We start from the raw sequence: 23,034 nt of genomic DNA on the forward strand, positions 1-23,034 counted from the left end.
TGTTTTACTTTAAAATCTTAAACTCGGAAAAGGAAAACAATTTTTCTAACGACAACAATGTGTCAATTTAAAAAAAACCAAAAAAAAACAATAATTTTTTTTTCATTTATTTTAATAGAAGTCAGCTTCATATCTTGACCTACACTTAGAAATCGATAGTAAAGGAAAACTATTGACCAAACTTTACGACAAACGTGATGACTTTTCATTCAAAATTGTCAACTTTCCTTTCATCTGTGGCAACATCCCTTCAGCATCTGCGTATGGAGTATTCATATCACAACTCATACGTTATGCCAGAGCTTGCCAAAACTACGCAAACTTTTTGTATCGCTCTAGAACTCTAACAAATAGGCTTCTGGAACAGGGTTATGTTGCTACAAGATTGAAGTCATACTACAGAAGTTTTATGGTCGTCATCATGAACTCGTGGATCGTTATGGTGTATCCATCTGCACCATGAAAACTGATTTATTCAACGGGTCATAGTTTTCCTTTCCTCGTTTGTCTATCCTGGATTTGACTTTTTATGAGAAACTCGGCGGGTGTTTCTAGAAAAGCAGAGGACGCTTACCCTACCGGTGCACCTGGTCCATGCTCCCAGTTTTTAGTGGAGTCCGAGTTGCTCATTTGCTTTTGTTACTTTGTATGTATGATTTTAGTTACTTTATGTTCTTTGTTGTGTATGTCTGTTTTCCATGTCTGGTCTTTGTCCCTGGATTGCATTCTTTTGATTACCGCTATAACCTTGGTTCCCTTGATTACTCTTTTAGAACATGTTGGGCCGAACATAAAAATATGTTTGATTCATGTCCCCCTACTCATAGCTCAAAACATGGGTAGGTAGGATTAAAAACCATCCATGTGATTGTGTGACATACGGTAGTCAAGAACATTAAATCCCCTCAATCAGAAATAAAACTTTATTTTATAGACAGACATGTAAAGCCTACTATAGTCTCATATAACAATCTATTAATGTCCACAAGTTGAAGAGATTTAAATCAAAGGGAGACAATAAAAGAAATCAAACATTAAGCAGATGTTTTTTTAATTAGGGCCTTTTTTATGAGTAGGTAGAGGAACAGCAAAAAAATTGGCCTGAACAGATGCAAGATAGTGGTATACCAACATATGTATGTCAAAAGATGGACATATAAATACATGTATTTTGTAAAAGGGATCAAATGCAAAACACCATAATATATTTCTGCATATGACATAGACAATATAGAATACATACAACTTCGCAAGCAAAATAAGTTATGACTTACAGAGGAAATGGAAATATGTTCAGTTAATGTAAGCAATAAGCAAATATATACAAGTTTGCAACTGACTTACAACGTATCCGTCCTGAAACAGACCATTTTAGGATTGAAATGAAAAAATAACTTGAAAAATGAAAATAAGTCATGAAATACGTAAAGACAACAATAAAATAAGCGGGGAAAATATAAATACAACACTTTTTCTTAAACAAAATTTCCTGACAAAACATAACAAACAACTTACAGTATAAATACAGTGATTCTGACCTCATGTAAGTAATATAACTTATTTAAGGACATTAATATTCATTCCCATATACAAATAACAAATGGACAAACAATATCTATCACTACCTTTTACAAAAGATTGAAATAAGTCATATTAAAATGCTTCTTACAAAAGATACTGCCACAAAAACACTGAATTTCATAGTGATATACATGTATGAGACAATACCATGGGAAAGTTCAATTTCCACAATTACACAATCAATTGTTAATATCTAGTTGATGTTCAGTTTTTACTTCTTGAGGAATTGCCTTTTTAAGTCATGTATAAATTTTTTAAAGACTACAATATCAAAGAAAGGCATCAAACTAGATATTGATATGTTAAATGTTAAAGAAGTGTGAACCTTAGAAGTACTAAAAACTAGATATTGATATGTTACATGTCAAAGAAGTGTGAGCCTTAGAAGTACTAAAAACTAGATATTGATATGTTACATGTCAAAGAAGTGTGAGCCTTAGAAGTACTAAAAATACCTACCATCTGCTAAATGAGCTTGTTCTTCCCAGTATTCCATTACAAAATTATGACACATCTTAGGTACAGCTGGAGCAAGCTCTGCCAGTAACATCCAAGCCACCTAAAAAGAGGGACATGTCAAGGATATAAGATTTCTGATTTCTGTGTCTATGAGTCTTATTCAATTCAAGAACTATTTCTACAAGCACACTATGACAAACATAAATCCATCTAACATGGTTGGCTATTAACCAGTTTCACCGAAAGTTGTAAGCAGAACTTTAAATTTATTTTACCAAAGTCGTTTTGTAACATCTAAATGATATTGGTCCTTGTACCTATTTATCTAATCCTTTCTTATATGAAGATGACCTAATGGATAATACTATCATCAAATTATATCCAGGACAGAACAAAGACTTCCAGGGGCTTAAAAATGATAAGTGAAATGAAGCTCATATTTTAACAGGGTAAAATTCATTAGAAATAAAGATTTCATGCGAATTTATATACTTTCCCCCTTTTTTTCTGGTAGGGACATACCATCCTTAGATTCTGTGGTATAATAACATTTAAAATTTTAATCAAAGTGTATAGAATGATTCTAACATGTACATTCAACACACAAGTTTACATTACCTCATTATAATCAGTATTGACATATGTCTGAAGGTTGGAAACTAATGCTGATTTAATCTTGCCAAGTCTAGACCAATGTCCACATGCTTTCTCCATATATCTCCTGAAATAATTAAAGAACCTCGGTGAGTGCGCTCACATACCCCACGCGTCCCCATGTTGGATACTCAAGTAACTTTGTTTGTAAGAGAAAAACATGTAGAAGGATCCCGATAAAAAAGGTATGAGTGTTTTTTAGGCTTTAGACCTTTTTCTTCTAACTAAATTCTGTTACTTAGAATGGTAGTTTCAAACTCCAGAGTTCTTTGAGTTTTAGTTAATCCAAAGTAAATATCATCAGAGTGGAACAAAACGTACACTTGACCTGTAACTTATCATAGTGAAGTTATATACCAAAAATCATGTCATAATCTGCAAGCGTTTAGAAAAAAAAAGTTTGAAAAATGGTTATTTCTGTGAATTTAGCTAAGTTCAAGGCCCATAATTTTGGTAAAAAGTAATTGGAGCAGAACCAACTACGAACTTGTCCTGTAACTTATCATGTTGAATTTCTGTACTAAAAATCATGTCCATATCTGCAAGCATTTAGAAAAAAAAGTATGGGAAACTTTTTTTCTGTTCATTTTGCTAAGTTCAAGGCCCGTTATTTCTTTAAAAATCATCAGAGTGGAATGAAATGTTAACTTGACCTGTAACATATCATGGTGAACTTATATACCAAAAAATCATGTCAATATCTGCATGTGTTTAGAAAAAAAGTCCGGAAAACTGTTGATGGACGGACTGATGGAAGGGTAAAATATTTTATACCTTTCGCGACTTTGTTTTTTGTTAAAGTCTGACCATTCTTAGAAGTGATCATAGTGTATGTCAACAACTTTTTTCCGTTACAGTTTTTTCTTCAATAATTTATCACAACCACTTTATATTATGATAGAGCCTTTATATATGTAGGCACAACAATGGGATTCCACATCAGATTGAAACAATATTATTATTATTAGGCCACAGTTTTTCAATTTGTTGGTTTACAGATCTGCCGACCCAATTATTCCAGCAAGGAGAAAAAAAAATAATATAAAATTGGAATTTCAGTTTTCCAATTATTACTTTTACTGCCACAGACTATAAAAATAAAATTGGCAAGTGTAAAACTGTAACATCTACTATGCCTGCTTCTAGTTTTGTTCATTCAACAAGTCAGTGAGAAGATCGAACAAACATAAATTTCACCACTTCAATAGAATCATGTTTAAGGGTTTCAGTTGTTTGGGAAACAAGTTAACACTGGCAAGAGATAATAAAATCAAAATAACTTTAATAGTAAAAAGTTCCTGTAAATGATTTAAGAATTTAAAAACCTTGTGAGTTTGTTTTCATTCTCAACAAGAAATAGATAAATAAAGAAAGATAATTATCTGGAAAATAAAAGCTATGAAGTTTTGTGCAGAAATAAGCAAAAGTGCTTATGAAACAATTGAGAAAATTCAATTAAAACATAATTAGTTGTTGTCTTTTCTTCTGAAGACCATTTCATCCTACTTTATCTGATAAATATTGAACTTTTATAAATCATTTTTAAATTACAGGAAAATTATATTCAAAAGAAAATCCTAGTGAAAAAAGACAAGTTTTATTGTCTTCTAATTATGACAAGTTTTTAATGTATTTTTAAAAACCATTAACCAATTTAATAATTTGAAGTTTTTAAAAATGTAATGCAGTCTCCCAGTGTAGTTGTTATGTGAAAATAAAAGACAAATTTTAACGAAGTTTTTTTTAAATTTTTTATTTAATATGTCTGCATACTAAATTTTCTGGCCCTGAATTTTCCCTCTACTTTATAGTTTTTTTTTCAATATTGACAAAGCCTTTCTGTAACACAACTTGTTTGCACAAAAAATGCTTAATAATAAATTAAACAGTACATGATTTTTATCAATCCTGTTTTAAACTTGAATTTCCACTTTAATTTTTTACTTTTTTTACTTTTTTTTTTTTGACTAAATCATGCTATAAATAAAAAAAGAGAAGAGGAAATTACCATTGTTTAAGTACGGCACATTCAATTTATTGGACACCTAAAAATTTGAAATGAGAAGCCCACCTCTAAATTATGCCAGGTTAGATAATGGAATCTTTCAAAATAAAAATAAAAATATGCTTTTATCTTATTATAAATAGTAGATGTATATTTCTGTTTCCAATTTTAATTTTTATTTTTTTCCAACCGACTGACCTGATTCCATCAAGTCAAAATCCATAAACCAACAAATTAAAATACTAAGGCCTTTGATGCCTTTGTTTATATTTAACTATATAGTTACTAGAGTGTGAAACAGGTTTAAAAAAAAGACCTATAGACCCTAATTAATTTCAGCTGGTAACAGTAAATCACACATATATTTTTGGCCTTATCCTTTAGAGAGCTTTTCTCAGGTTTTTTTTTTTTTTAGTTTAGTGAACTATTCTACTCTCAACATTAAAATAATCTTACATGTTGTATTTAACCCTAATGTTAAAAGAAAGTCTGGACTTAATGCTGCTAAACCAATTTCTTTAAATAATTGAGAACCTGGGAGAATCCAGTAAAATGAAACTCTGTCGAACTGATGGACAAGTCCAATAAAATCATGGCAAGTCTGGTGAAAAAGGCTCGATTTCCTGACCAAAATGTCCAGTGCCGCTCCAGAATCCAATTTTGGTATTTCAACTAATTTTTTTCTGTTTCTGGTTGTTAAAGGTCATGACATAGGCAAAATATGATTGATAATGGATTATTAAAAGCTTCAGCTGCTACAAAACATTCTGAAAATATTCAGTCTGGTGAAAATTGTCCACATGACTGAACGTCCTGTAAAAAAAAATTTGCATTCACTGAAAATTTCATGGTCTTTACATTTTTTACTTCACAATTTCCTCAGTTAGGAGTAGTAGTACATGTGCCATTGTCCTAATGACCATAAATATTGAGCAAAACAAAACAGAGCCCAGAAGGCTTTATATTACCTGAGTTCTACAGATTCAGGTTTTGTCATAATGCTTAAAATTTCCCAAGTAAGCTTGTGGGATTCATCATTCATCCTTTTGAAAGGAACTATATTATGAATAATAATTTCTTCCAACTGGTCCATACATTTATCTTGAAGTGTTGTCTCCCTGTCAATAACAAGGGGCATTACTCCTTCCAACCAAGATCTGAAATAAAGTATTTTATTTAACTGATAAAAATTTGGAGAACTAAAAACATGAGATTTGATTATTTTGAAAAGTCATTAAGAAATTCAACATTTTCAATGGAAAAAAAAATCATTAAACTTTTATAATTTGAAGAAAGCATAGAGTTAACAATTAAGCTATCTTATTAAAAACAAATTAAGGTAAAATGTGAGTTATAAAAAAAATTAAGTGGTAAAGAAAAGGTTAAAGATTAAAAGTGATTACTTCTGAAGAGGTTTCTCTATTGGAAACTCCAGTAACAAATCAGTTAATGACTGCATTGACTGCTTTCTGACTGACAAAGCAGGATCTCGACATCTCTCTACCAGTACATCCAAGTCCTAGACAAATAAATTTCATTGAATGATTCTGTTACTGCTTTAATTTCTGCAGACTTTAAAAAAATTCTTTGAATACAGTAGGTTTGTTCATCACCTAATGACAGAGTTAATATTATATACTTTGACTAAATTCAATACTTGTTAATGGATCAAACTCTCTATCATAATTGTACCGTCATAACACCAATAATGTATATAGCAGGGTTCATACACCTTTCTTGTTCCAATTTTCCAGGACTTTCCAACGATTTTTTTTTAATATTCCAAACCCAAAACCACAAACAATGTGCATCTTTTTATAAGTTTTTCAATTATTGTAAGCATATTTATGTATGCCAAATGTTTTGAACACATTCATAAACCTGGTATGTGTTACCATTACTTCTAACAGGAGCAAAATCTAAGCTTCTTAAGTTCCTGATTTACCTGGATTAGACTGCTTTGACCTATAAAAAACCTTCAATATGTTTTAGCCAACATAGCTGATGAAAATTTTAGGTTCAAAATGTGTGTCCTACGTGACAGAATTTTGTTAACCTTGATATCTTTAATGACAGATTGTGCACCTGGCCTTTCCTGCACCATCTCCCCTTTGAAGCCAACGATTGTATTCTTTTTCAACTCACTTGGGTTGAAAATTACAGTTTCCTGGCATTTTGCTTTATAAGGTCATGATGTTCTGACACCACTTAAATCTGGTTCCCTTTATGACATTCACAAACGGAAACCAGTCCATGAACACTTACAGATTATTTCCCCTTGACTTACCTTCCCGAACGTGAGATAGCTTATTTCAACACTTAATAAAACAATATGTCATTTGAATAAAATTCCATGACTTTTCAAGGCCTTTTGGCAAGAATACAGGATTCAATGACTTTTCAAGGATTCAAGGACCCGTATGAACCCTGATATTGATCTCTTGTACCTATACATTATGTTGATAAAGAAGTTGTTTTATGGGTAAATCATTTCTAAATTTTTCAAGAGAAATGAAAGTACATCAAACAGTACCTGTCGACTGTAATCTGGGGACTGAAATCTAATAATGTTTTCTAGAGCTTGTAAGGCAGCTTTTCTAACATTGACTTTTGGATCTTTGGCTCTACGTCTGAACATTGAAGTTACACCTTCATTGTCCATCATGTCTGAAATATTGTAAATTATACATGTAGAAGTAGTGAGAAAGATCCATAGTTCTGGTTTTGAGTACTTCTTGTACACCAATTATTTTTGGATTTTCATCTTCCTATGTATTTGGTTCTGTTGCTGCTGTACAGCATACCAGAATTTGCAATATTGATATGAATGATATTTTTGCATTTACTTATAATTGTAACTATTTCAATAAAGGTATCATTTTGAAAACTATTGTTTGAGGAACAGTCTAACTTTATACTGTGATGTCATCTATCTTATAGATTATAAATGTAATATCAAACCAATTGGAAATCATATCATTTTGTCGAGTCAGAAATTGTGAAGGTACATGTGTACGTAATTGCATTGAAGTACTGCTTTTGCTAATGAGGCTTAGTAGTACATTGTATATCCCAACAGAGTTAGAAATTTTAGGTTCTTGTGAGATCTAATTATTTTGTTATTTTATGTTTTTTTTTAAATTCTGTTTATTGTATAATTGGCTTTTTACTCCACATTAAAAATACTTCTTGATGTTAACGAGCTTAGAATCCTGACTTACAAGCCCATATAACAAACTTACTTGGATTGAAGGGGGTCAGGTACACTCCATGGAATGGTGTTTTCCCTGGAACTAGAGGACCATTAGCATTGACAGGGGTTTGTTCTGGCACTTCTGGGGCTTGTAGATTCTCTACAGTTTTCTCAGTGACAGCAGTACTCTCTGTTTAGAAACAAGTTTGTTACAGAACAAAAAATTCAGTTGGGAAGTGACAAAAAAAAATTGTTTGTTATCAACTATTTCAGCATGTGCTCAAGACCCCTTTTGCTATTGCAATGTCTTCTGCTTCTGAGATATAAAAAAAAATCCCACTAAAGAGCATTTTCATCAAAATTCCAGTTATGAAGTTTCATTATTTTTGTTAACAAATTAATTATGTTTATATTTACATTCCTCTTGAATGTAAGAATTAACCTTTTCAGGAAGTCATTTATTTTCCTGATTTTAAAGGGAAAAGAACCCTTATTTAAATAAAGTTGGTTATGTATGTCCCCTTTTTTTCCAAAGTTCAAAGGAGTATAACTCCTACAAAAGTCAGTGGATTAAAATACCTGGTAATATGCACAATATCATATCATGTTATAACTACCTAGAAAAGTTTCAAAGTAGTTGTGAGTTGTGCTTACAAAAGTATGATAGCCAGATGTCTCAACAGACAGACGGAAGGGAAAAAACAATACGTCTCCCCACCAAAGTGGGGGAAGACATAATTAGCAAAGACTAATGACACACCATATTTCTTTTTTGAATTTTTCCACAATCATTTTTTTAACATAACAAATTCATAAACTCAGGACATTTGCATTTAAAGGTAAAAGGTCATAGAGATAAACTGTCATTAATAATCTCCAGCAAGTGCAGTATGTGATTTCCACCAAGCCAAAAGTTAACTTAACAACAGGTATGATTTCATTAACTGATTCAATATAAGTGTAACCAGCACACAGTCCACCAAAATCATTTAAATAATTAACATTGATATACAAGATGTTTGTCCAAAACAGACACCACAATTGATCTTTTAAAATTGATCAATACAAGTTAACCTAGAACAAATTGTCTTACTATCTGATTAGTGTTCTTCCTAGGGCCTTTTAGTATCATAGTAATGTGATGCTATTTTGATTTGATGTGATGTTATCTGAACTGATTTTCTTGTAGATAATGTTACAAATGTGATGCTTTAATTTCAAATGAAAAGATGCTATCCAAATTTCAAGTTTATCAGGATGCTATTTGAATTTTCTAAGGAGGACACTTTTGAACCCACATGATTAATCATATATGTATTTACCATTCGCAGCTGATTGAGTGCGTGTATCCATTGCTGGTGTGGGAATCAGAAATGGAGGACGATTTGCTTTTGCTCCAATCTGTGGTGTCACAATATCCTTCAATGTCTCTTTAATTACATTGTCTTGTGATTGGAAACAGGTAGAAAATGATGAAATGGCTCTTGTTCTGACACTAAAAAATATACATGTGTAATTCACAGGCATGAAATTCTTGTACAGTATTATACGGAAAGCAGTGAATAATACAACATTCCCTGCGTTATAAATTTTGATAATTCACATAAATTCTATAATTTCACTTTCAAGACTTTAAATTTCTCTTGTGCCCATAACTTTATTTGATGTCACTGATGATATGGAAAACCAATTTACCAATCACTAAATTAATTTTTTTTTTTGAAAATAAACTAGAAAAACTGCGAGCAATGCACACTATATTGAATCCCCACTCCCCCATTTTGATAACATCAGAGAAGATTTTACAAGGTCTATCGGCAAAATAGGAAGTAAATATACAGTAAAATAAAAATTGTAATGGTAAAATTCTGATTTGAAATAGTGGAATTCCGCTAAAAAGCAGAACAAAATCGTCCCTTTAACATGCATCTTTTGACCTCCAAATTGAATTGTATCAAAATTCACAATGTGAATATGTTATAAAGATTCTACATTCTAATCAGTATGAGGAGTAAAACTGTAAATTCACTGAAATTTTCTTAGTCCAAGGGACGTAACTTCTGTAAAAATTGATCAATGGTAACATAAGTTGAACTTAATCTGTAACCCTTCATAATAAGGCCACATAACAAAAACAAACTTATTTGGTAAAAGTATTACAAAAAAAGGTGTGAAAAACGTGGGCGGATGCCCAGCATTTCCATGACCCCTCATGACGCATCGTGAGGACAATAAATGACAGTCAATGTTTTGCTATGTAAATTTGAATTTAAGTCTGAGTTAGAAAGTGCATGACGGGAATATGTAATAAAGATTCTGTGAAAGTTTCATTAAATTCCATTCAGTGGGATAGGAGGAGTAACAAATAAGAGATGGGTAATCCCATGTTCCCATATTAAAAAATGATAAGGCCCATGTTCGCTATGGGAGAACAAAAACCTGAAGATTTAACTTGCACATAGAACAAGTTTTTCACACTTGTTAAATCTTGATGTTCATCAACACTCTTGATCATACTTTGCCATTCTTTCCAATTATTTATCCTATAAATCCAAGTTGCATGTTCCACATTATCAATTACAGTACATGTAAGTTGGTCAATAAGCAGCTTTTCATGTATATACTCGAGACTTAATATAATGTTCAAGAATACTGAAACCTGCTACAGTACTGCAATTTTTCATCCTGTTCTACCAAAAATAAACTATTGCTGTATTTGACATTGAAGTTAACCAACATGTCACTCATAAGTGTACATTGCATTTCTAGACCAGGAAAGTGTTCATGAAGTTAAACATTAAAAAAACTATACATAAGTTTTCATGTACTTACGTTGGTGCTACATCAGAACATCTGGCTAATAAAATTCCGAGTAGAGATGTATGCTTTATATAGACTACCCGCTCTGGTGACATACTCTCTGTAATATAAGAATCAGGCAATAACATGGTATTATATATGCAGACAAACCTGCCGTAACGGTCACCTTCAATGAATGGCCATTTTCAATCCCGCGTGATTGTCTTTCCTATATACTGTATACTGTAACTCCATTCAGCTGCCACCTACGTTACACAGTCATCCGTCATCCATTTATGTCAAAAAGACATTTTGTTTTTTTTATCAGCCATTTTTTGTGACTACATTCAGAACTTGATTAAATCTACAATTTGTTCACCATAAACACCTGAGAATTGCGGAAAGTATTACAGTTGCCTAAGGGTCAATGAATTATTTAACAGTTGGCCTGATTGATCTTCTAATTAAACAAATACAATTCTAAAGTTAAAGGAATTGTCAAAAGGTGTTGAAATCCACTCAATGATAGGTTACAAGTAATTATACTCGGCGTCACATAAATAACATACTGTTAAAATTTGAATAAAAATATTTTCTACGACTTTATTGACACCTACCGTCGTTTAAATTGTCTTAAATAACTTGCTCATTTGTTTAGCCAAACGGCTTCTCCCTAAATAAGTCGCTCATTAGCTTAAATCATGCGTAACAAATCCTTACGGGAAAATCCCATACCAATATCCGCCATGTTGGTTTCTACAAGACGATTTGTTTACAAACGAAGTTCGTAAGTTCCCGTCGAACTCCGGTGACAATCGTCCGCTTGATCAACTTCTCGGTATTGTACGTTGTTCGCGTAAAATAAATCTGAGATATCCGAAATAACGCCGAAATGCATTCTGGGTTCTTCGGTTTTTGGACAAACCATTTAAACGTAAACAACATCTCCTAGCAACCCGATCACTGTAAACATGGCTGACTTTTTACAATGTAAATATTGGCATCGAGAATTAAAATCTGACCGGAATTTAACGATTCAATGTTTAGGGAGAAGCCGTTTGGCTAAACGAATGAGCAAGTCATTTAAGACAATTTAAACGATGGTAGGTGTCAATAAAGTCATAGAAAATATTTTTATTCAAATTTTAACAGTATGTTATTTATGTGACGCTGAGTATAAATAAAGTTTAAATAAGATTGAAACAAAATGGGTCAGTCAGGTTGGAAATTATTGACTCTTATTGTACAGAACAATGCCATACCAATAACTTCCTTTTTTTTGCTAAACAAATTACATACAAAATAAACATATGCATGCATACCTATTCAACTTTTCACTTTGGACTTTGAAAATTGTAGCATTCGATTAAACCTCCTTTGAAAGGTCATCTCTCATGACAGGTCACTTTCACTATTTCCCAACAGTGACCACATAATAGAGGTAGCACTGTATTACATATTCTTGTTTGAAAAAAAATATTCTTGGTACAATTTCGGACTGTGTATGATGCTGAATTTACATTGTAGATGAAGAAAACTGAATATGATTATAGCACCTAAATAATACATTTTGGACTAAGCTTTTTAAATGTCTTGTTTTTTTTATATACAATGTATATTTCTGTTTTCCCAGAATCTTTAAACTTTGATTAAATCTTCCCTCAGACTTTAATATCATTTTAACCTTAAACTTAAGTCAGACTGTTTTTATTTTATAAGATTTCAGTTTTCAATTTTCAGGACCAGAGAATTATTATTTTTATTAAAATCTCACGATAGAAGTTGATATCAAATCAATACAAACCATCAGGTTCTCTCTCTGGAGTTGATAACAAAGACAGAACTATCTCCATAGCAAATGCTCTGTAGTTTATCTAAAAATACAAAGAGTTACAACCACATGAAACTAATTTGAAGGCTCTACTTTGAACTTTAAAAAAAATGTCTTAACAACGTTATAATGTTTTGATTACATTCATACTGAAGCTATCCAGATTGAATTTAATTTTGTCAGTGATAAAAACCATCTGACAAGAGATTTTAAATGCAAAATTTAAGACTACTGTATAAGTAGTTATCAAGAGTTTTTGGAATAATCGACTTATTTGCAAACATCAATAATATATTCTCATGGTTAAGATGATAAATTTTTGCTTATTTAAAGATTACCTTAGAATGTTTTGACAATTTATAAAACCATTCCACCATATGTCCATAAGCAGTATTCGGTAATTCTTGTAGTATTGTAACAATAGACTGTGCCACTTTCCCTCTATATTCTGATTTGTCAGGCACCTTTGTACACATGTGTTGTAATAATGTCTTCACTGTGTTCACAGATCTCTCTTCTGTCTTTAATAAATAGCTGGGAAGAAAGCAATACACTTTGGAAGACCCACAGGTTTTAACATGTGTAAGCATACTTTTTGAATTCAACAAAATGTTTCATGCTACATGTATGTCATGCTAAGAATACATCACTCAAACATTTACAGTCGACAGGAAGTAGATGAGAAATAGGGACACAGTACAAATCATGGTTCAAATGCAATATACCAAATATCTAAGCAATGCCTCAAGCAGAAGCTGAAAAAAAAAAACTGCCATGAAAATTTCTATTATGCATCACCTGATAAATTAATATTCTGTTGCACAGTAATCAGGAAGTAAATGAGCTCTGTACCTGGAAAGGGGAGACTCTATACACGTCATCATGCAAAAGCAGTACTGTGAAAGTTATTGTTCGTGGGGTAACAATTTTCGTGAACTTCATGAGTAGGTCAAACCACAAAATTTGGTTCCCAATGAAAAGTAGAGTCCAACAGTAGTTTCGAATTTGTTACAAATTGTGCAATGGATAAATGGACAGACAGACAGACATGGCGACTGCAATGGAATTTTTTTCATATTGTTGAAATCCTTGACAAAATATACAAGTAAACTTAATGTCTCTTTGAAAACCAAACATGTAGCCTACAGCAAGAAAATATTTCAATACATCTGACAAAATTTAGCCCAACTGAAAATAATTGCTATGTTCTCAAGCCACCCCTCACTGCTTCAGTGACAACCCATATTTATAGCTACATGTAAATTATAAACACAAGAGGCTCCCAGGAGCCAGAATCGCTCACCTACTAATTTTTCACCATTCAAGGGCAGTAACTCTTACAAGGAGTTGTCTGACAACTTTTATCCCCGAGTTTTTTCAGGTCTTACAATAAGGATCATTTCAGCAATTGAAAGAATTTGGTTAAACCTAACAGTTTAGGAGATATATGTGAAAAACTACTGTCTGACCACCATTTTCTATTTTTAGTGAAGGCAGCCATGTTTTTTAATGAATCAAAAATTCCCACATCAGTTCTAAGCAGGATACCCCAAGAAACATTTATACCAAGTTTGGTTCTAATTTGTCAAGTAGTTTCAGAGGAGAATAGTTTTGTATAATTGTTAACGACGACGGATGCCAAGTGATGGCAATAGCTCAATTGGCCTTTGGCCAGTTGAGCTAAAAATGCAAGTTCTTCATCTTTCTTTCTGGCTATAATTAATGTTAAATGCACCGTTGTCACTGATTTAGGGCCATAACAAGAGGCTCCCAGGAGCCTGAATCGCTCACCTGGTTAAATTTTTGCCTTTTAAGGGCAATAACTCTAACAAGGAGTTGTCAGACAATTTGTAAGCCTTATTATAAGGATTTTTTCAGCAAATGAAAGCTATTGGCTAAACCTAACAGATTTTGAGATGTATGAAAAAAAAAAACCTGCTGTCTGACCCGATTTTTAGAAACGACAGCCATGTTTTTTCAGCGATCAAAAATCTGTCATTTCGTTAAGGATACCCTATAAAACACTTTCATTGAATTCTGTAGAGCAGATTCTGAAGAGATTTTTTACAGCAATAACATCATAAACAGAAAAAAACATCCAAGAAGGGCAGTAACTCCAACATGGGTCAACAAATTTTCACCAAAATTTGACCACAGATAGATCTCTTCATGCTGAATAATTTTACCTCATGTCAGATTTTGGTTAAACCTAACCATTTCGGAGATATATGCAAAAATCTGCTGTCTGACACCAATGTTCAATCTTTAGTAACAGTGGCCATGCTTTATAACAGATCAAAAATTCAAACGCTCATTTTGTTAAGGATGCACTTCAAAACAAAAATACCAACTTTCATTGAATTTTTAAAGTAGTTTCTGAGGAGAAGATTTAAAAAAAAAAAAAACCCATTAAAAACAGCAAAAAATGCCCAAAAAGGGCAATAACTCCAACATGGGTCAACAGATTTTCACCAAATTTTGACCATAGATGTCATCATGAGGAACACTTTTACCTAGTCAGATTTCGGCTAAACCTAACAGTTTTGGAAATAAATGTGAAAAACCACTGTCTGACCCCTATGTTCTATTTTTAGTAATGGTGGCCACGTTTTCAATGGATCAAAAATCCTCACATCAGTTAGAAAGAAACATTCATACCAAGTTTGGTTCCAATTGGTCAAGTGGTGTCAGAGGAGAAGATTTTTGAAAGAAATAACATTCAAAATAGCAAAAAAATGTTGAAAAAGAGCAATAACTCCAACATGGCTTAATAGATTAAAATGATAATTTGACCGCAGATAGAACTCACAATGTTGAACACTTTTACCCCCCATGTCAGAATTTATCTACATTCTATTTTTAGTAACGGTGGCCATGTTTTTCGACGGATTGAAAATTCCCACATCAGTTCTATGCAGGATACCCCAAGGAACATTCATACCAAGTCTGATTCAAATTGGTCAAGTAGTTTTAGAGGAGAAGAGTTTTGAAAAATTGTTAACTACGACGACTGACAATGATGAGTGATGGCAATAGCTCACATGGCCTTTAGCCAGGTGAGCTAAAAAGGGAAAAAGAAGGCAAAAGAAATGCCCTATCCTTCCTCCTTGATTTTAATGTAAGATGATACAAGAACCAAGAAACTGACTTTGAATGGCCTTACTCAGCACTCTCCTGTCATAACAAAATATGCCAGAATCCTTTACTGTCATGATATAAAGGTACTGGTATATAATTTTCATGGTTACCTGTAGTCTTCATAGAAACATCCCATAACATTAATGATGACATGAAGAGCGAGAGGTACATATGTACAAACTACATTTCTACAAGACACAATCTTCAGCCATGATAAAAAAAAAATCTAAATCCCTCCTTTTGTTTCATTTTCAAAATTCTGGATATATTCCTTTTGTTCAGACCAAGTATATAATAATCATTTTTTAGCAACTGGTTTGTAAGATAACATTTAGCAACTATTTCTGAAAAAAAAAAGAAAAAAAAGAAAAGGCTTCCAAATTGTTGAAATCTGGTACGGGTGTAGCAGTAGGGGCACATATACTTTGAAAGAACTGTTTCTATATATTTGTGCTGGTAAAATCAATTGCCAAGCACAAATAGATGATGATAACAACAACCCTAGGTTTCTGGAACGAGTGACAGACACTGTAGCATAAAATAAAATTCATTCCCCTACCCAAAATTTATCAGAAAAGTTGGATGAGAATCAAGGAAATTTTTTTTATTATGTCCTTTGATAGCAAACCTAGAATATTTTACAAACCTAATAAAATACATGGCATGTTCTCTGGTCAGTTGAATGTGTTTAGGTATGGAAGAAGCTGCCACTTTATTATCACCAATCAACATCAGCAAGTTGGGTAACAAATATTTACAAGCCTGAAAAGTATAGGATATTAATAAAAGAGAACAGATTTACGTATAATTGTATTTAACAATTTCATCAAGGTACAAAATGATTTAGAAGCATATTTTTTCATACATTTCAACTCAATGAATTATTCAATAAAGCAGAGTCTTATACTATAAATGTTTAGAGTAATCTTCTATTTTTTGTAGTATTTTCTAACCGTGTTTTTTTTTGTTTTAAATACTTACCCATACCTTTAAAGTAAGCACTATAGTATCAAGTTTATACCTTTTTTTTCTCTAATAAATACAATATTTAAAGTAAATGCCCATTATCTACTACTTACTGCATTGACAAGAGATCCTACATGACCATGTAATGGCTTGCACAGTAAACTTAGTCCCTGCAAAATATAAAAAAAAAACAAGAGACATCAAGAACTTTTATCTATGACAAAAATATTATAAAGGTTAAACAAGGTGATGGAAGCAAAAAATGTTCAAATGGAAGAACTGAAGGCATTAACAAAACAGGAAGTTGTATGCATGCTAGGTAAACCCCACTCACTTACAACATATGCTCAATCTATATAAAGCCACATCCACATGTTAGGTATACCTCACTCACAGCACATTCCCAATCTATATAAAGACACACACGTGTACTAGGTAAACCCCACTTACAACACATGCCCAATCTATATAAAGCCACACACGTGTACTAGGTAAACCCGACTTACAACATATGCTCAATCTGTATAAAGCCACACCTGTGTACTAGGTAAACCCCACTTACAACATATGCTCAATCTGTATAAAGCCACACCTGTGTACTAGGTAAACCCCACTTACAACAAATGCCCAATCTATATAAAGCCACACAACAAGTTTGAAATCAATCCATCCATTAGCAGTCATGATTTTTGTGATGAAATTCAGACTGATGCATAGAATGAGGGATATACAGACAAAGTGATTCCGATATACCACACACTTGTTGCTTGAGGGATAGACAGACAAAGTGATTCCAATATACCACACACTTGTTGAATTAGGGATAGACAGACAAAGTGATTCAAATATACCACACACTTGTTGATTGAAGGATTAAGACAGACAATATTGTATGATTAGCTTTCAGCATGTTTTAAACTTCACCGTTTATTGTAGGAAAGGGGTGGTTAATATTTTACTGAGAATACAAATCATTTATCAGTAAAAACCTTGGTACCTACCCTGTAAGCTAGCCCAGGTAAAGACAGCCTACTAAGTCTTCTGAAAAAGACAATTATTGATGAGTTCTTTGTAATTATTGTATTATTATATCACACATGTTAAGGTTTGTTAATTTTGCTTTAAGGGCTGTTCCAGTAAAACATACATGGGACGGGGGAAGGCACTTGAAAATTGGGGTAACCTCCCTTAGAAGCGATATTTTTCCACTCCTATCCACCCATAGAGGTAAAAAACCCAAGCTTTATAGGCACCAACAGAAGCAAATTAAACTTTATATATATTCTTTAACAGTACTCCCACGGTGATACATTACTTTTTTTATGTAATTCAGCTGCATGTGAGACATTTCATACAGATAATAGCAAGACCTAGCATGATTTCATGAATGCTTCATTTCATTTATTTGTGTAGTTTTGCCTATCACTTGCATGTTGCACATATTCATGTATAGACTAGCGCTTTTACTACTTGTGTTCATTTATTTGTACGTGTATTTCAAAATTCATATATATTCTTTAACAGTATTCCCATGGTGATTCTTTAATTTTTTATATATTTCAGCTGCATGTGACATACATGTGTTTCATACAGATAATAGCAACACATTGCATGATTTCATGAATGCTTCATACCATTTACACCTAATCAGTGTTCTAGCTAGGATTTGAAAATAGAGGGTGCGCAGGGAAGAGGGCACTTTAACATGTATCATGTTTTTTCAACCAAAAAGGAACATTGGTGTATTTGAAGTTTTTTTTAAAGATTTATGTTTCCATTAAGTCAGAAATATCTTTATTCAATTTTTTTTGCTTTACTTGTATGTATGTATTCTTATTGAATAATACAAGAATGATGTGTAGACAAAAATTAACATTACTTTTGTAGAATTTAAAGCAGTATACTATCACACCATAAAGGCGATTAAGGGCAAGTGATTCTTAACATTTATGACATACTATAAGGTAAAATGTTGCATGAAATGTAACAAATATTCAATATTGCTACAATTCAATTTCAAAATCATATTATTTTCTCTAACTGGTGTAATTATAACTTTTGAAAAATTACCTGTACTGTTGATGATACAGAAAATTTTAAAAAGAATTGAACTGACAGAGATAACTGACATATTGAATAAACAAACATATGCAACATGCAATTGTTTACACCCATGGTTCTACATAACAAAGACCTGTCAACTTGAAAATATTTTTAAAATTAATTGTACAAAAGAAAATAATTATTAACAAATGATTGGCCGTCCATGAAATGGTGATAGATCCAATTTCTACTTGTAAATGATCATCATCCAACAACCCTGATCAGCTGAATGATCACAAATAATTAGCCGAGGTATACCTGAGGGTTAATTATGACAGGATGTGGTAAATGAAGGTGACACTTCTTAATTGGCTTGGTGTAATTTATTAACAAAAGTGTAATGTTCAGACAATTATAAATGGGCACTAAGAGGGTATTACGGCAGAGGGGCAGGGTGCTGCGCCCCTCCATTTTGCCTAGCTAAGACACTGATTAAAAAACATATATATTCACTGTTTTGCCTATTTCTTATATGTTGCATATATTCATGTATAGACTAAAAATGCTTTTACCTCTTGTGCATTCATATATCTGTACATTAAAATCATTTCATATATTAACATTCATTTTTATGCACACATATCCTCTTTTCAATGCATAGTTAAATCTTAATTTTTGTCTTGCCTAAGAGCAAATTCAAAGAAGGCCAGAATATAGGGATTACCTTCCTGGTATTCGCAATTGTAAGAGTATTTTTCCATAGAAAATTTTTATCAATTTATATCACTGGTCGATGATATTTGGTATGTGAAGAGAAGATAATGCAGAAGTTGTATTGATCCACACTGTACAACAAAGACTGTATATGAAGCTGGTGTATTACCATGAACTATTTTGTATCTCATCTAACCAGTTGAAATTTCTGTGTGTATCCATATGATTGCCTTGATAGTTGTGTGGAGTTTCCTAAAATCCATTTGTTTTATCGGGGATCAATGATTTCAAGGAAACTTCTCTATTTGTATACCTAGCACTTTCAGCTGGAAATCTGCTGTATTTAAGCATCACTCAAGTTTGCATGCACTCTGTGCAGGTGAGGAACAAGAGAGTATAAAGTAATATTGATGTTTATTAATATCAAAAATTCTGCTCATTTGCACACTGGGGGCTATCTTGTTTAAGGGTATGGAAATTTTGTCCACTGTAGTAGACTCTCTGACAATTTCTAAGATGAAGAACAGAAGTAAAAGCCCTGTTCTTTGATAATTTGGTGTTTTTGTCACCTACACATTCACTCCATAGCCCATACCCTTTCATTTTGAAGTTTTAGAATGGGTTATTCTTGATATCAGTATGCAATGACTACATAGTGATTTAGCAATTCAGTTTCAAAAGAAGTTTAATTGTGGAAGAGTTGCATTGATGATAATTCAGACACACTGAATAGATATAAAAAGATGTGGTATGAGTGCCAATGAAACAAATCTCCATCCAAGTCACAATTTATTTAAAGTATAAACCAAAATAATAAGTCTAAGTACGATCTTCAACACAGAGCCTTGGATCACACCGAAAAGTAAGCTATAAAGGGCCCCAAAAATTACTAGTGTAAAACTATCCAAATGGGGAAACCAACGGTCTAATCTACATAAAAATCGAGAGACGAGGAACACTTATGAACCACATCAACAAACGACGGAAGTTGACATCGTTTCTGATGTTCGGGCGTCTAGGGTTGCACCATTGCTCCACAGCAAAACCCCGAGAATACCGGAAGAATAATGTCAAAACAAACACGGGGTGATTTCCGGGCAGAACACCTGTAAAAATGGCACGAACTTCTGACAACAAAAGAGCGTAAATCAACTCTACTAAAGGTTTATACAATGACAGGGATTCATTTTGGACCATTTCGAGAAAGTGAAAAACAACTTTCAACAGAATGTTCCTTCATTTTCCCAACAACCACTCACAGAAGCGATTTTCCAAGCCCAGTACCGTGCCATAGATGCATTTTCCACCAACCCACAACCAAGTATATATTTTTTTTTAAATGCCGTCCCCAGGTCCCATGTATGTTTTGCTGGAACAGCCCTAAGTAAATGTTTTATAAGAAATTAAGAAATATTTATGTGAGAGTGTCTAATGACTTCACAGCAAATAACCTTAAAGGGAAAGCAATTATTTACCCTTTCAAATTATTAACTTGAGAATTTATGTCATTTCAAACAATATCCACTAAAATTCTTGATAGAACTACAGTCAAACCTCGGTAGCTTGGACTCCAAGGGACCATTGAAATGTATTCGAGTTATCGGGAGTTCGCGAAATTGAAGTGCGTACATTTCTGGATTTCTTTCGTTGCAGGTCCGAGTTTGACTTTATCATTAGAAATTGCTTACTTCCTCCGAAGTTGTGTTAGTTCGTGGATCTTTTTCATTCACTTTCTTAAGATTATGTTGATTTGTGGACATTAAAAATGCTGTGTTTTCTTTTAAAAACGTCCAGAGTGGGGGTTCATTGGTGAATAATTTGTTTTCATCCGATTTTCTTTCATGGTTTCATCATACCGACTTCGGAACATTCTCGAACTTCAATCAGTTTTATGTTCAGATCAAAACTACCTAATTAGTGATGACTTAAATATTACCTGTAATTAACTAAAATGACACTGATTAATGATAGGGTTTCAGTTTTTCACACCTTTTATTACCCAAGCTGACAAAATGGTTGATGAGTTCGAGTTAGTGAGGGTTATTCTCTAAGATTTATTACTGAACGGACCGACTAGTCAGTTCAAGTTTTCAAGAAATCGAAGTTCGAGAAATCCAAGGTTATTTATATTGATTATATTTGAGAAAATTTTGGTACTTTGAATTGTGTTCGAGAAATCCCGGGTGTTCGAGCCATCCGATGTCGAGCGAGTGAAGTTCGACTGTAATTCACAAGTTGACATCATTTACACCTTCCACATTATTATTAAATTTACCCTTTGTCAAAGTGTCCATCATAGGTCTCTGTATCTTTTCTTGTTAAAGCTGATAAGATCTGAACTGTATGGTAGGCAGATGACTCAGACTGTCGCAGTGAAGTTGTTTCTAACAAACTTATCAAATCCTACAAAAAATTGTTGCCATCATTTAAATAGAATTAACTCTGACAAATGGTCATTTGCTTACCGTTGCTGAACCCCCCCCTCCCCACGCCACCTCAAAAAAAAAAAAAAAAAAAATGTAATTTGCATACTTGACATAAATTTGTATTTTGTGAGAATAGTTATTTTGATTGAACCACTTTATCTGGTTTCAAACTGTTATAGTTCAGCAGTACTATAGGGTAAACATTCTGAAATTGTCAAATAACTAAAAATGAAATTCTTTTACAATATTTACAATGAATAAATGACTTTATATACAGAACATTGAACATACTTATTTTTAAACAGAAAATATACCCATTAATTCATCAGGCCTGGTAGCAAGGTTGCAAAAAAAAAAGTAAATAATTAAATGATTAACAATAAAACCTGTATCAATCCCATGAGTAAATTTCTGAAAATGGTGATCTCCTGTGGTGCCATCTCCGCTATACTATCATCATCATCACTACCAAAATCCTGAAAAGCAAGAAATCTGCAAACCAATGCCCACAACTGATTACCCTTAACTCCAGCTTCTGTATATAATCAAAATTTAAAGCAAGGTTGTTGTTGCCCAAGTCCAAAATCAAAGGTTACAATATGGCATACCTATACAAAGCTTCTGTCAAAATATCAGTTGGCTGTGTGACATATAGTTGTACTGCAGAGACAAATGTTACAAACAAAAAAAAAAAAAAAAAAAAACTAATGATGGATGTGGGGAAAATAGTTACACCACCTCTACTGGTAGAAATCAGTCATAATTTTGAAGTAATGACTTTAAAAAATCTAGTGTTTTTATGTAAGAAATTGATCTCCTCAAGCCCAAAATTTAGCAAACATATCTGTAACAAGACAAAACTATCTAATTTTAACTATAAAAGGAAATAAGAAAAAGAATGCTACATTGGTGTGATGTAATTAACTACATACAATGTCTTTATTACTATCCTATAATACTGTGACAGACAGAGACAGACTATAACTAAGTCTAACAAGGAGAAGGGGAAAAAGTGTTCATTTCTATGTCAAAATGTTTTTCTTGTCGCTATTGCAAAACAATCACAAAGGGTAGTGGAAAATTATAAGTTTTCAAATAAGTAATGTCTACATATGTGTAAAGTCTAGTGGGGCTTTTTTAAAAAAGCTTTATCATTATTACAGGTACACATGTCCAATGGTATTATAGGGTCATTGCAAGAGTATTACCCCTTAGCCTATACATA

At 32.7% G+C, this 23,034-nt stretch overlaps 1 protein-coding gene across 5 annotated transcripts in view; it reads right to left on the bottom strand.

Moving 5' to 3' along the window:
• The window catches only part of LOC148622505 (condensin-2 complex subunit D3-L-like), a 50,751-nt gene that overhangs the window by 19,506 nt on the left and 8,211 nt on the right, over positions 1-23,034 (bottom strand). For 2 of the 5 annotated variants that reach the window (XM_088572513.1, XM_088572511.1), the window contains exons 7-22: positions 22,196-22,285; positions 21,659-21,786; positions 17,628-17,667; positions 16,740-16,796; positions 16,307-16,422; positions 12,861-13,056; positions 12,496-12,565; positions 10,725-10,812; positions 9,215-9,387; positions 7,942-8,082; positions 7,233-7,366; positions 6,103-6,218; positions 5,668-5,856; positions 2,659-2,761; positions 2,041-2,140; positions 1,516-1,533 (exon numbers count right to left, since the gene is read on the bottom strand). In XM_088572513.1, coding sequence (XP_088428639.1) covers positions 1,516-1,533; positions 2,041-2,140; positions 2,659-2,761; positions 5,668-5,856; positions 6,103-6,218; positions 7,233-7,366; positions 7,942-8,082; positions 9,215-9,387; positions 10,725-10,812; positions 12,496-12,565; positions 12,861-13,056; positions 16,307-16,422; positions 16,740-16,796; positions 17,628-17,667; positions 21,659-21,786; positions 22,196-22,285 — 1,759 coding nt within the window. Of the gene's footprint in view, positions 1-1,344; positions 1,357-1,515; positions 1,534-2,040; positions 2,141-2,658; positions 2,762-5,667; positions 5,857-6,102; positions 6,219-7,232; positions 7,367-7,941; positions 8,083-9,214; positions 9,388-10,724; positions 10,813-12,495; positions 12,566-12,860; positions 13,057-16,306; positions 16,423-16,739; positions 16,797-17,627; positions 17,668-21,658; positions 21,787-22,195; positions 22,286-23,034 lie in introns of all 5 variants that reach the window. The other 3 variants (XM_088572515.1, XM_088572514.1, XM_088572512.1) reach the window with 2 other exon arrangements.

This window comes from Perna viridis, chromosome 3 (assembly GCF_037379345.1).
Source record: "Perna viridis isolate PV_CMFRI_1.1 ecotype Kerala chromosome 3, ASM3737934v1, whole genome shotgun sequence".
NCBI classification, from domain to species: domain Eukaryota; kingdom Metazoa; phylum Mollusca; class Bivalvia; order Mytilida; family Mytilidae; genus Perna; species Perna viridis.